Raw genomic sequence first — 13,512 nt, forward strand, 5'->3', positions numbered from 1 at the left:
TTCTCCCCGTGCCTGTGTGGGTTTCCTCCAGGCACTCCGGTTTCCTCCCACATTCCAAAGACATGCATTTCAGGTGGATTGGCCGGTCTAAATTGTCCCTAGGTGTGAATGAGCGAGCGAGTTGTCTGTCCCTGTGTGCCCTGCGATTGGCTGGCCCCCAGTTCAGGGTGTCCTCTGCCCACTGCCCGATGATTGCTGGGATGGGCTCCAGCACCCCCGCAACCCTACTGAGGATAAGCGGTGCAGCTAATGAGATGAGATGAGGGCAGCACGGCGGTGCAGTGGTTGGCGTGTGTGCGGCACAGTTCTTAGGTCATGAGATCGAACCTCCTGTGTGGAGTTTGCATATTCTCCCCGTGCTTGCGTGGGTTTCTTTCGGGTTTTCTCCCACATTCCAAAAACATGCATGTCAAATTAATTGGCCGGTCTGAATTGTCCCTAAGTGTGGATGAGTGAGTGAGTTGTCTGTCCCCGTGTGCGCTGCGATTGGCTGGCAACCAGCTCAGGGTGTCCCCTGCCCACTGCCTGAAGATAGCTGGGATGGGCTCCAGCACCCCCGCGACCCTACTGAGGATAAGCGGTGCAGATAATGGATGGATGGATATACACACATGAGTGGTTAGCGCGTCTGCAACAGAGCTCTGAGATCAAATCCCGCTACCAGCTTTCCTGTGTGGAATTTGCATGTTCTCCCTGTGCTTGCGTGGGTTTCCTCCCGCATTCCAAAAACATGCATGTCAGGTTAGTTGGCTGGTTGAAATTGTCCCTAGGTGTGAATAAATGAGTGAGTTGTATGTCTTTTTGTGCCCTGCAACTGGAGGGCAATTATTTTTCTTGTAATTTTTTTTTCGAGCCCACCCCTAGGATGCATAAATATTTACATTCCCTGTATCCATTATATTTGTTAAGGATTCAATTTGAAAGTAACATTTTTCAAGGTTCCAAAATTTTACTTTTAACAACTGGAAAAGACGAAAACAAAAAAAAAATGATCTGCTGCAAGGTTGGTAAACGTGTAAATAGCCGAATCTCCCTTAGTAATGTGCCCAACCCTATAGTGACTGTGAGCTCTCTGTTGCAGGGTGAATGAAACATGAAGTTAACATAATTAATATGTTAAAAAATGTTAGAACAGCACGTTCAATCAAACAATATGTCAAGGTGTGGGCTTTTATTTATACCTGAGTAAAAAGCCCACACCAAATAGTAATTAAAGGTCACTGGTCAAGATCCGCCTAAAAGAATGCAGTAACGCCCTTTGTGACTGTGTCATTAGAGTAAAACGATGAAACTCGTTGCTGAAAATTAAAGAATGATTCCGTAAATGCCTCGCCTTAATTAGGGCTCCTCCTAAACAGCAAGTAATATAAAAGACTCTTTCAGTGAATAGAAAAGCAGGAGGCCACAGAGATGAGAGCAAAAGCGACTGAGAATGGTGAGTAATTTATCTTTCTCAAGTGTTTTCACACACATGACAGAATTATAGAATTTGGTTTGGTAGGACCATCAGCTAAAAAAGGGAAATTCTTCTGAATGATGATTGATAGAACAAAAAATATCTCTGAACTTCAGAGTTAGTTTGTTCAAATTTGGGTGCCTGGTAGATTGGGAACTTGAAAATATAAATAAACAAAGCAAATGAAAAAAAATAGACGGACAGACAGACAGACAGGCATGTAGTTAGGTAGGTATGGATGGATGGACAGTAAAACAAATAAATGAATGGATGAAAATAAAAGTGAAAATAGAATGATAATTGGAAATATTAATGATATTTATATTTCATGTAGGGTGGCACAGTGGATGAGTGGTCAGCATGTCCATGGCAGAGTTCTGAGGTCATGGGAGAGAATCCAGCTACCAGCCTTCCTGTGCAAAATTTGCATGTTTTCCCCGTGCTTGCAGGGGTTTCCTCCGGGCACTCCGGTTTGCTCCCACATTCTAAAAACGAGTTTGTCAGGGTAATTGGCGAGTCCTAATTGGTCTTAGGTGGTCATGAGTGAGTGAATTCTCTGTCTCTGTGTGCCCTGTGACTGGCTGGCAACCAGTTCATAGTGTCCCCTGCCCACTGCCTGAAGAGAGCTGGGATGGGCTCCAGCACCCCCGTGACCCTAATGAGGATAATCGGTGCAGATATTGGATGGGGGAAAAAAAGTATGTTGATTAAGGGGCAGATGTTAACAATGTGTCCATTTTTGTTCTGCCCCCTTTCATTTATTTTCTTTTATAATTTATTATTTGTATTATTTACAAAATTAGCCCAAGTTGTCAGGACCAGAACGGAGTCAGGACCCATTTGCGTTGCATTTCTCACAAGTTTTATTGGAAGAAAGAGAAATGGTTGCGCCCACGATCCGGTGATAGCTGGACGCAGGAATTGGCTCTTTCGTGGCGAGCGATGGCGGTGTCGGGAACGGAAAACTGGTCAGTTGCCGGGACAGGAGAGCAAAATCGTGGTCGGGGTCGTAAGCGAATCGGAAGCCGGGAAAAGAGAGTAGACGTGGTCAGGGCCAAAAATAGGTAGAAAGACGGGACGGAAGAGTAGACGTGGTCAGGATCAAAAACGGGTGGGCCTATAGTCTACTGAAAATAATTATTGGCAACATGTCAGAATATATTTTAAATCTACAATCTATATCAACATTTACCAACCGTGTCAATTGTCTTTCAGGACATTGTTCAGCAAAATGATCTTTCTCAAGGTGTTTATTGCTGCTGTCCTGTTGGTTGGTGAGTCATTGAGTGTTGAACATACCAGTTGTCAAAGAATATGTGAAATATCCTCATGTAATGCAATTGTCTTTATTGCAGGACCGGGCTGTTGGTCTGCAAAGAGACAAGCAGATCCAGCTGTTACTCCGGATGAGAACAATCCAGACCCAACATGGAATTTAGATTTGCCACCCGGTCAACGGCCAGGTCCTCCGTTTCAGGCTCCATCTAAAGCATCATCAGATCCTTCAACTGATCCACCGGCGAGTCCACCATCTCCACCTGGGCGACCATGGCCACCCGGACCAGTGGGTCCACGAGGATTTCCAGGTTCAAGAGGACAACCTGGACCCAAAGGACAACCTGGGCTTCCAGGACCACCCGGGCCAATACAGTTTTGCCCATATTGGCCACAACAACTTTGGCCTTCCGTACAACTGCTTTGTGGACAAGCAGATTGGGTAATAGTACTCCCATATCCTTGGCCAAATAAACAATGCCTACCACAATCTGACCCCCCATTCGATGATTATTTGGATTATATCAGAGCTGGAAATCAACCACCTCCACCAGGTCCACCAGGTCCACCAGGTCCACCAGGTCCACCAGGTCCACCAGGGCCACCAGGGCCACCAGGACCTCCAGGTCCACAGCGACCGCCATGGCGTCTGGGACCGCCAGGACCGCCCTGGCGATCAGGTCTGGTGGGTCCAAGAGGACCCCGGGGTCCACAAGGACCACCTGGGTCGCCAGGGCCACCTGGGCCACCAGGACCAGCGGGGTCACTACAAAGTTGCACATACTGGCCACAACCATATTGGCCAGCTGTTGCATCACGTCCTTTGTCAGTAAAACCATTTGATCCTAAGCTGCCTGAACCTCCACCTTCTGACCGACCATTGGACCCACCTCCAGGACAAGCGGGTCAATCAATACTTGAGACCCCACCATTGCCACCAGGGCTCCCAAGACCACTGTGGCGCCGAGGACCACCTGGTCTACCAGGACGAGTGGGTCCACAAGGACCTCCTGGGTCACCAGGACATCCTGGGCCACCAGGACTACCTGGGCTGAGAGTATATTACCCGTATTGGCTTCAACATCTGTATCCACCTGTACAACCAAGTTGGCCATCTGGTGCACCACATTATCCACCTCCACAATCACGACCAGGCCACCAACATCACCCCCATTGACCAATCAATGTTAATATAATCCAGTAATTTAAGAAACAGAGCTAATGTCTGTCACGTCAAAATATCTTGGTGTTCCGCCAAACCACTCCACCCTCTAATGACGTCCTTCTTTTGGCTCTTTTGGCAGCAGCAATTTTGTTTTCTTTAGAATCCAGTAAAACCAGCAACAATGAAACTCGGAATTGTTGAAAACCGAACTTTGATTGATGATGTAAAACAAGAGTTGGCAATCATATGTTCACTCCGTGGCAACCGTAGTGAAATAACACCATGCAAGAAAACTACTGCAGAGAATCAAACCGTGCTCAAAAGCTACTTCACAAAACAGTATTTGAAGCAGCGAAAAATTCAAAGAAGATTCAATTTCGAAGGCAAAAACGCGATGAGTGGTTAGTGCCCCCATGCGCGGTGGGCATTGGCAGGACGTCTGGAGGGTGTAAGGACTCCAAAGACACTTCATGTGACTTGTCTCACCCCTTACAGTTGGAGTATGTCCAGAAGTCAGATAAATTATTGAGCCGAGCGCTGAATATAGTCCACATATTAATTTTTTTAGCTGAATCAAAGAGTTGAACAAATCAGGTCTCTCTGCCTGTGCCAATTTTACAACCGTGTGCAGAAGACGACTAGGTTACGGGGTCTCCTCATCTTATCAACCATGCCGATGAAATGTTCCCGCCCCATGACCAAGCGTCTGGCTGATTGGTCCGCGGTCGTCGATGCAAAGAATTATAAAACACCGGACCAAATGTGGAGGCCGGCCATAGTGAAAAAATCAAAAAGAGAATTGTGCATGCAAGGCTGAGTCCCAGTAAGATGAAATAACCTTTCATGGGTAAAAGTGGTTTGGGTCTGTTTATTTCATTATTTAATCTTGTTGATGGTTTTGTTATTGCCATAGGAGACTGTGGTTACACACTTTGTCAAAGGGGAAATTGGCACAAAGGATGTATTTTTACTTGAAGAGCACATCCAGGACAACCAATTTGGCATTGGCAACCACCAGTGCCTCTTGATGGCTTACATTGTTTTAATGTTTTTTTTTAAAATATGGTTGCACCACACGGCCAGACTCACTTTCATTGATTTTAAAGATGGAAGTACAAAAAAGTCCTCTTTCAGGGTTTCTCAATGAATAATTTCCTTTATTTTTTATCATTTTTTTATATTTTTATACATACAGTGACAATATATGGTTATGTATATGGTTATATTCATGTACTTTGATTTGCAAAATAAAAATGAAACGTTGTCATTATTACCGATATGCATCACCTCTGCCCGCTCCTTTGGCGCCCACTGCCTCGGACTCTGATTGGCTCCCTGTCACTATTTAAACCCACTCCTTTCTGTCACCTGTTGTCAGTCCATCTGCGAACCTCAGTTAACAATAGGCAAGCCTTTTTCGACCCTGACTCCCACCTGTTTTTAGCTCCCTTCTGTTTCCCGGCTTCGACCCATTTTTTGATCTTAAACATGTCTACTCTCCTTTCCTGGCTTACGATTCGCTTCTGACCCGACCACGTTTTTGCTCTCCTGTCCCGCTAACTGACCTGCTTTTCCGTTCCCGACACCGATGACGCTTGCCACGGAAGATCCACTTCCGCGTTCAGGACGTGGGCGCAACCCTTTCTCTTTCTTCCAATCAAACTTGTGAGAAACGCAATGCAAGTGGGTCCTGTCTCCGTTCTGGTCTTGACAAATGTATAAATAACAAAAGTTACTGACACAAGTTTTTTAAAAAAGGTCTTAAACCTTCCTCTTAATACTGATTTTTTTTTTCCAACAAGTTTTATATAATGTGTTAAAATCTCAATGCAGTAGTTTGGATTTGTATAATCGTTTATATTTTTTGTTTTAATAAATGGTTCGCTTTTGATTACAAAATCATTTTTGATTTCATATATTTTAATAAATATTCCATAACGGGGCAGCACAGCGGTGCAATGGTTAGCGCGCGTGCGGCACAGTTCTGAGGTCATGAGATCGAACCTCCTGTGCGGAGTTTGCATGTTCTCCCCGTGCTTGCATGGGTTTTCTCTGGGCACTCCGGTTTCCTCCCGCATTCCAAAAAACATGCATGAGAGGTTAATTGGCTGGTCTGAATTGTCCCTAGGTGTGAATGAGCCAGGTAGTTGTATGTCTCTGTATGCCCTGCGACTGGCTGGCAACTAGTTCAGGGTGTCCCCTGCCCACTGCCCAAAGGTAGCTGGGATGGGCTCCAGCACCCCGCGACCCTACTGAGGATAAGCGGTGCAGATAATGAAATTATGGCTCTTCTCGTGACTGCTTCTGGTTCGCAAGTAGAGCCATAATAATCTGTTTCGTTCTAATTTCATGGATGGATATTCCATAACAACAATGCGCTTTGAAGTTGACGAATAAAAGTTAATTGCATGAAATTCAATTGTAAAATGAGCAAGTTATGATTGATTTTCAATGTTCACACGTCGCCTTAACTGTGCCGTACTGGATTACTTTTGAATTACTCCAATACCAAAATATGCTAATAAAAGACAAAATAAACTAAATATGAATACAATTACTACATTTTGTGCAGGCTTGGGGAGTAACGGAATACATGGAACGGCAAAAATGATGTTGGCAAGCTGTTTGGATTTATTTTCATTTTGTTTCTGTCGCATTTTATGTTAGTTTTGCCGGAGATCAAAGAGATCAAAGCTAGGAGAGAAAGCTTACCACGTGTTGTGAGTCATAATTCTATTCATATTTAATTTATTTTGTCTTTTATTAGCATATTTGGTATTGGAGTAATCCAAAAGTAATTGAAAGTAATCCAGTTAAAGTAACCCTACCCAACCCTGCGTACTGGTGACTGCTACAGCGCACTGGTGTATCTCGTCTTTAATGTTCGTGTAAAGCGCACAGTGACACATTAAACATGGCGGTGCTTTTGCCGCACGCTTCCGCCTCCCGGTTAAATCTAGCCAACTTTGACGGAAACGAAGCAGAAGGGGAAACATCCCCGTAGCATATGAGAGCAAGACGGCAGGGGAGGATACCGCGGATGTCCACATTTATCGGCTACCATGTAGCTCCAAAATCCACTTAAATATTTCCCTCCCCATTCGAGCAAAAATGTCATGGTTTCTAACACCAAGGGGGATAAAATGAGTCGATGAAGAAACAAGAAAGGGACTATCACTCTGAAATAACAAGACGAAGGGAGTCGTCAGCGAGTAAGCTAAGTGAGTTACATGGAGCCTCGCCGGAAGGTTCGGAAAGAACAGCGGGTTGATTGTAACCTCCTTAGCTCGATTTAGCATCTTAGCGGCGGTTGAAATGGCCAGGAGTCATCCGCTCAACGTCTCCTAGGTCGGGAAGGGGAAAGGGCGTGTAACACGAGCGGATAACGGGGCCGGTTCTGGATCAACGCCCCAGCTTGTTCCTGTTGTGTCCGAACATCGCCATCCATTGATCGTCTCGGTCATGGGGAATACGCCTTCTTGTTGTGTGGCGTCGAGCCCAAAACATCGGCGGAATAACCACTCCAGGCTGGAGCCCTACCGGCCGGAGCCGGAGCTCAGCCGGGAGGACACGGGCTGCAACCTCCAGCACATCAGCGACAGAGAAAATTTGGATGGTAATGTTTCTTTCGAACGAGTTGAGGTTTTCTAGCGTTGATGGAAATAACCCGTGTTCATTTTACCTCTGAAAAGTGATGGGTCCCGGGGACTATGGGTCCCAACCAATGTTCCCTTTAATTTTCCAAGGGTCTGAGCGTTCACACAAAGTCGGTGAGCAACGCTTGAAACAACAGTGAGAAACCATAATCCCAAGTGTGGCAAGATAATTCATTATCAAACATGTCCAAAACTTGACATCAAGTTACATTTTGCTGAGTTTCCGGCAATGCAAAATAATTTTTCTCTTTTGAATGAATTGACTCATGTACTATTGAAGGTTGTACGGCCTACAAACGTCGTTTGTTCTTACAATTCATTCACAAGATATCCATTTCTTTTTATTTCCTGATACATTTTGTCGCATAATATTAACATTTTTGGGGGCTTATTTACTCGGTTGTAAAATACAGAACTGTACTTAATCACATTTTTTTTAGTGGAAGTACAATGTTGGCAACAAGATTCACTTGATATCATTGGAAATTATTTGAATGCAACACAACACTTTTTTCCGTGTTTCTTTTTCTACTTTTTAAAAATTCCTTTAAAAAAATCTAATTGTGTTTATTTTTTCCAAGCTGTTACTTTTTTCTTTTTGTTCTCTATTTACATTTTCCCTATATTTCTTTCTTTTATTTTTTTCTGGCTTTTTTTCAAAATTTTTCCTTCCTTTTTCTCCTCCTTTTGTTTCTTTTTTTCCTCAGCTTTTCACTACTTTTTCATTTTGGTATTTATTTCCTTTTTTGTTCTATTCCCCCCTTCCTTTAAGTCATTTTGTGCATAATTTTACATAATATTTGGTCATGTTCGGATCAAAGAAGCAAAAACAACCCGAAGAGCCGTTTAGGACCCGAAATAGCCGGTTCCCTTTAGTGAGCCGAGCCGAAGAAGCTGGTTCTCGACATACTCTACTAACTTTACTCAACTTCGTTCTACTTCGACTCGACTTCAAAATACCGCATTTAGGACACAACGTCGGGGGAACCCGTGAATTTTTACCTTCATGCACTGTAACTTTGACTTGAGTCGCTTCTTAATTAGTAATTTTGAGCCCTCATTTTTGTGCGCTGGCTAGATTTTCTTGTGCGCTGAGAATCTGCGAGCAGTGCGCAATTGCGCACGCGTGCAGCTTAGAGGGAACACTGGTCCCAACAGAGATCTATGGGTCCCCAAAATTTAGTGTTATCGTGGTTGAAATTGTAAATCTGCGAACAAATATATAATATAAATTTCTATATTCATTCAGTTTTAATCATCGTTTATTGGTAATACAAATCAGTTATCACTTCAAGATTGTTCAGTTCACATCAATATTGTACATTGTACAAAATAATATTGCTGAAATATTAGTCTAGAAATACATACAGTTTTAATCCTAATAGTCAATTGGTAATACAAAGCAGTTATCACTTCAGATTTTTCAGTTCATATATTTTTTTTATTATTTTTTTCACAGTTGTAATGCCTTTTCAAGGTCCAATCCATTATCATCCTCATAGCGTAACCGGGAATATAATTTAGTCCATTTTGACAGAAAAGTCCTTTTCTTGCTAGGAGTATTCTTTTGTTTATTTTGTTTCGTCGAATCGTTCGCTTCAACACAGGTGTTATACTTGCCTAAGCGATCATCCGAAGAATTTCTCCGCCGTTTTTTTTTGTGCCGGAATAATTGCCGTTGTTATCACTTTTTGCATTATGTTTTGACCTATTACTGACACTGAAGAAATAACCAATTTTGTGATTTTCACCTAGTACTAACTGTTTTTTCGGAGGAATACTTAACCTTCACTCGACGACAACCACCACAACAATGACGTCATCTCGAAGCAACGAGATCTCGTTTGCCGAGATTGGTGTGCAGACGAAAACTCGAACCGCGAGACCAAAACAACAATGGCGGATCCACCTGACGAAAAGTTTGGAGTGCAGTAAATCTTTGTTAAAATAAAAGTAATCAGGTAATAACGACAATTTTGTGTCAAAAAGTTGCGTCCCAGGGACTGACATTGATTGGACACTATGCGTCCCCAACAAAAATGAGGGCAAACGAGAACACTGTAACCCGCCCTCTTTGTGCATCGAAAACTTACACGCTTTTAAAGGGACAGTGTGTACTTTTATGGTAAACGGACCACGTTTGTATCAGTCACTGAAGACCTCCAAAGCGCTTTACAGTGTACTTTATACTTTCCTCATTCACACACAAACTCACACACCAATAGCCAGTTGCCTACCTGCCTATCTGGGGTTCAGTGTCAAGGACACTTTGGCATTTAACTTGGAAAATCTGGGAATTAAACCCGGGACCTCTTGGTCCCAAGACAACCAATCTATACCTGTCAACCTCAACGGCTCCATGCCCTTATAAGCTGTCATATTTTCCCCTTACAAAATACAAAAAAATCTTACACCATATTTTTTTTTTCAAACATGTTTAATTATTTAGTTTAACATGTCATTATGTACATGTGTTTCGTTATATCACATATATTGCTAATTAACATTTTGTTGTGAGATACTGAGTTGCTCGACATGAATGAGGTTTATCGTAAAAAAAGTTCAAAAATGAAGTTGCCTGGACGTTCACTGTAGAAGGAAAAAATACATGCAAATCTAATTAAGTAGAATAATACATTTTCTTATTCAAATGATGAATTCGTTTTCTGAGTTAAATTATTGTAGGTAATATACTGATTAAAGGGAAAACCACAAACCTGTCCTTTTTCATTTTCTCCTTTTATACTTCCTTTTTTTATTAACTTTTTTATACAACAATAATAATTCGTAATATAATGCATCAAAGCAAGTGAGCCTTTTGAGAGACGGCTCTCTTTAATGAGTTGAGCCGAAAAAGCCGGTTCTCTAAAATGAGACGGACTTCATTTCACTACATCAAGCCGCTCGCTTCGTTTGCAACAGAAAAAAAAATAATACCGAGATAGAGGCTACCGCGGCGAACTCGTTTGACTTGATTGATTTGCTGTGTCGTGATAGTTGGTGTATACCGGATGGTACCCATAATTGACAAATTTGCGTTTTCCCGTACAGATTTTCTTGTACGTCGTACACGTCTCAAAATGCATAATAAACGTACTTTGTACGGCAAAACCGTACAGGTTGACAGGTATGACACTTCGACATTTAACTTGGGAAATCAAACCAGAGATCTTAGTCCCAAGAAGACCACTCTATCCGCAGGGCTACTGCACAAGATATTACTGTATTGCCGGGGTCACGAATGTATGGCTCGCGAGCCAGTTATGGCTCCTCTCATTACTACTCCTGGTTTGAAAGTAGAGCCATAATAATAATCTCTGTTTCGCTCTAATTTCATCAGATGCGAATCCGAAGCGACGTAATAGACACTTGGTTTAACCCAGAATATAAATGGCAGATTCCAAACTACAGTTTACAGTCACAATGTTACACTAAAAGACCCCTTTCAGGTACATGTCTCTCAGAAATCCTGAATCCTCATCAGGGGTCTCTAACATGGTGCCCCCTAAGGAGGTGGCCACGGACGTGTTCTGAAAATAGCTCACCAGTGGTGGGTCATCGTGATTTTCTAGTAACATTACTTTTATAGTGGTTGACTGAGACTATTTAATCCTACTTCCAATAATTAACCTGGTAATATAGTGACATGATAGTAAGACTATAAGTTATTATATAAAAAATGCATATCAAACTGGATGTCCTGTTTTCTAATTAGTAACATAAAGTAGCTCTCAGCCCCCTTTTTTGGAAGCTCATCCACTTATTCAATGCCAGACGTTTTTTCCTCAAATTGTGAGAGCCATTGCCAGCCATTATGACTCATTTTTGAAGGCCTACAGAAAAATTAATTCTGCAGCTATACAGACATAGGACATATTAAAGGAAAGCTTCAACTTGCATCTTTCATTTGAATAAAAAATAAGTATGTTTCTAGTTTTTACCATTTATTAGTGAACAACAGTTGAATTTGTTAAGTGTCTTTACTGCTTGTTTCCAAGAAAACCTTTTAGAAAAACAGCTTTTTATGGAGAGATGCATTTCAAGCTGAAGTTTCACTTCAATGCTTTTTTTTATGCATTTGTGATGCCTCCAATAACTGAACAATGCTTTCCATAAACGACACAAGGGAGGGTTGCTTGCAATATAACACTCAGCTGATGCATAAACGATGCAAGAACTTTTCGGCGCCCGATGTTCCGGTGAACTGATCACACAATTTGAGTCACCATGGCGACCAAGTTCGCTTTGGAAACCGCGATCCGGCGGACGTGCACGTAACGTCATCTCTCTCTGACCAGGCGATGAAGATGGGAGTTTGTCAAAAAGCTCTGTTAATGAGTTAACTGCCAATATCTCTCCATGTCTCGCAACTATCACCGCACTGCTTCGCCACGTCCACTTGCCATTTGGGGCCACCAACACACACTCATTCGCAAGCTATAGGAAGGGGCTTCCTCAATGTGTGGTGATCTGATTAAAGCCACTTCTGCCATCTAATTGTGATTGGTTGTACTGAAACCGGTGCAGTGGTTAGCGCGTGTGCTTCACAGTTCTGTGGTCATGAGATTGAACCTCTTGTGTGGAGTTTGTATGTTCTCCCCGTGCTTGTGTGGGTTTTCTCCGGGCACTCTGGTTTCCTCCCGCATTCCCAAAACATGCATTTCAGGTGAATTGGCCGGTGCAAATTGTCCCTAGGTAGGAATGAGCGAGTGAATTGTCTGTCTCTGTGTGCCCTGCGATTGGCTGGCAACCAGTTCACGGTGTCCCCTGCCCACTGCCCGAAGATAGCTGGGATGGGCTCCACCACCCTCGCGACCCTATTGAGGATAAGCGGTGCAGATAATGGATGGATGGATGGAAACCATTATGTTACTTTTTAAAAGTAAATCAACAAAAACATATTTATACATTTTGGCATTAGGGGACAATGCTTTTACAAAACTTTCCGTTATGGCATTGAATAAGTTAATCAATCTATGTTCATCGTTGATGCACTCAATGGTGAAAACCCACAGATCCAACTGTAAACCCCCTAAAACGCCAGCCGAGCGCCTAGAGCAAATTGATTAGATGAGCGGTATGGGGTAGGCGTATCTTGCATACATAGCGCACCACCCTCTCCCAGTCACCCTATGTGCTGGGTAAGGCTCTTTTCATGAGTACATCTGGTTTGGAGATACAATTCACTACTTTAACACATTTAGGTTAAAAAATGGCGAGAAGAAAAAGCAAGAGATTACTGTTTCATTATACATATGTTTTTTAAAGGCCAATTCTTTATTAACTGAGCTGTGGCTGCCATCGACAAGGGTCGGTTTTCAACTTGTCAAGACTGCCGGTGAATACTGTGGTGTTAATGGTCCATCAATCATTTTCTGACAATCGGACCTGTAGTAGCAAGGTTTCTTTGAAGGGGGTTTCCCTTGAGATTCTCAAACGCGAATGGAAGGTATGATCCCATTGTCACATTCTGATAGCTACTGTGCACAGTGACATCAATCAATGGCCGACCGCGGGACACTATTTTTTTTTTTTCCCGATTACAAAACTGTTAAGACAGATTTTTTTCCTCATGAGTTGTCTTTCATCGTATCAATAACTACATTTTATAACTTACCTCAAGGGCATCACCGTAATATTTGTGATGTCGTTGATAACAAAATTGCGCCATTCGAGATGCATGTTCTTATTAGAGATGGGAGGAACAGCTGCTTTCGCATCGGTTGCACAAGTCCCGGGTACGACGTAATACCCCCTAGGCGTTGTGTCTAACCTAAATCCTTGGCAAATATTGATGTTTTCTTTCTCTGTATTTACTCTCTATTTTGGGTTTTTGCAAAATTCGAATTACTTGAGACAATAATGTTTGAAAACTCTTTTTAACCACATTTGCAATCACTGACGGCTGAGAAGTTGTCGGGGAAAAGAGCAGATGTTGGACAGATAAATACAGTGAGATT

The 13,512-nt window shown here is 42.6% G+C and overlaps 2 protein-coding genes across 5 annotated transcripts in view; both read left to right on the top strand.

Moving 5' to 3' along the window:
• Nucleotides 1-1,355: 1,355 nt before the first annotated feature.
• Nucleotides 1,356-4,815, top strand: LOC148348801 (uncharacterized). Its single transcript, XM_088322658.1, has 3 exons — nucleotides 1,356-1,435; nucleotides 2,672-2,730; nucleotides 2,812-4,815. Exons 2-3 carry the CDS (start codon nucleotides 2,688-2,690, stop codon nucleotides 3,906-3,908), a joined length of 1,140 nt encoding a protein of 379 aa, XP_088178784.1. The 5' UTR covers nucleotides 1,356-1,435; nucleotides 2,672-2,687; the 3' UTR covers nucleotides 3,909-4,815.
• A 2,074-nt stretch (nucleotides 4,816-6,889) lies between these two features.
• Nucleotides 6,890-13,512, top strand: part of ccny (cyclin Y) — a 28,914-nt gene continuing 22,291 nt past the window's right edge. For all 4 annotated transcript variants that reach the window (XM_088322341.1, XM_088322343.1, XM_088322342.1 and 1 more), the window contains exon 1: nucleotides 6,890-7,512. In XM_088322341.1, the coding sequence (XP_088178467.1) occupies nucleotides 7,359-7,512 (154 nt within the window). In that variant the 5' untranslated portion in view covers nucleotides 6,890-7,358. The remainder of the gene's footprint in view (nucleotides 7,513-13,512) is intronic.

Source organism: Urocampus carinirostris, chromosome 18 (assembly GCF_059441175.1).
Source record: "Urocampus carinirostris isolate Australia breed hairy pipefish chromosome 18, RoL_Ucar_1.0, whole genome shotgun sequence".
Lineage (NCBI taxonomy): Eukaryota > Metazoa > Chordata > Actinopteri > Syngnathiformes > Syngnathidae > Urocampus > Urocampus carinirostris.

What these genes read in the sequence shown, in the direction of transcription:
- LOC148348801 (XM_088322658.1), top strand. Translation starts at nt 2,688, where the DNA reads ATGATCTTTCTCAAGGTGTTTATTGCTGCTGTCCTGTTGGTTG. An exon ending in TGCTGCTGTCCTGTTGGTTG is followed by an intron (nt 2,731 to 2,811) that starts GTGAGTCATTGA and finishes TCTTTATTGCAG; the next exon opens with GACCGGGCTGTTGGTCTGCA.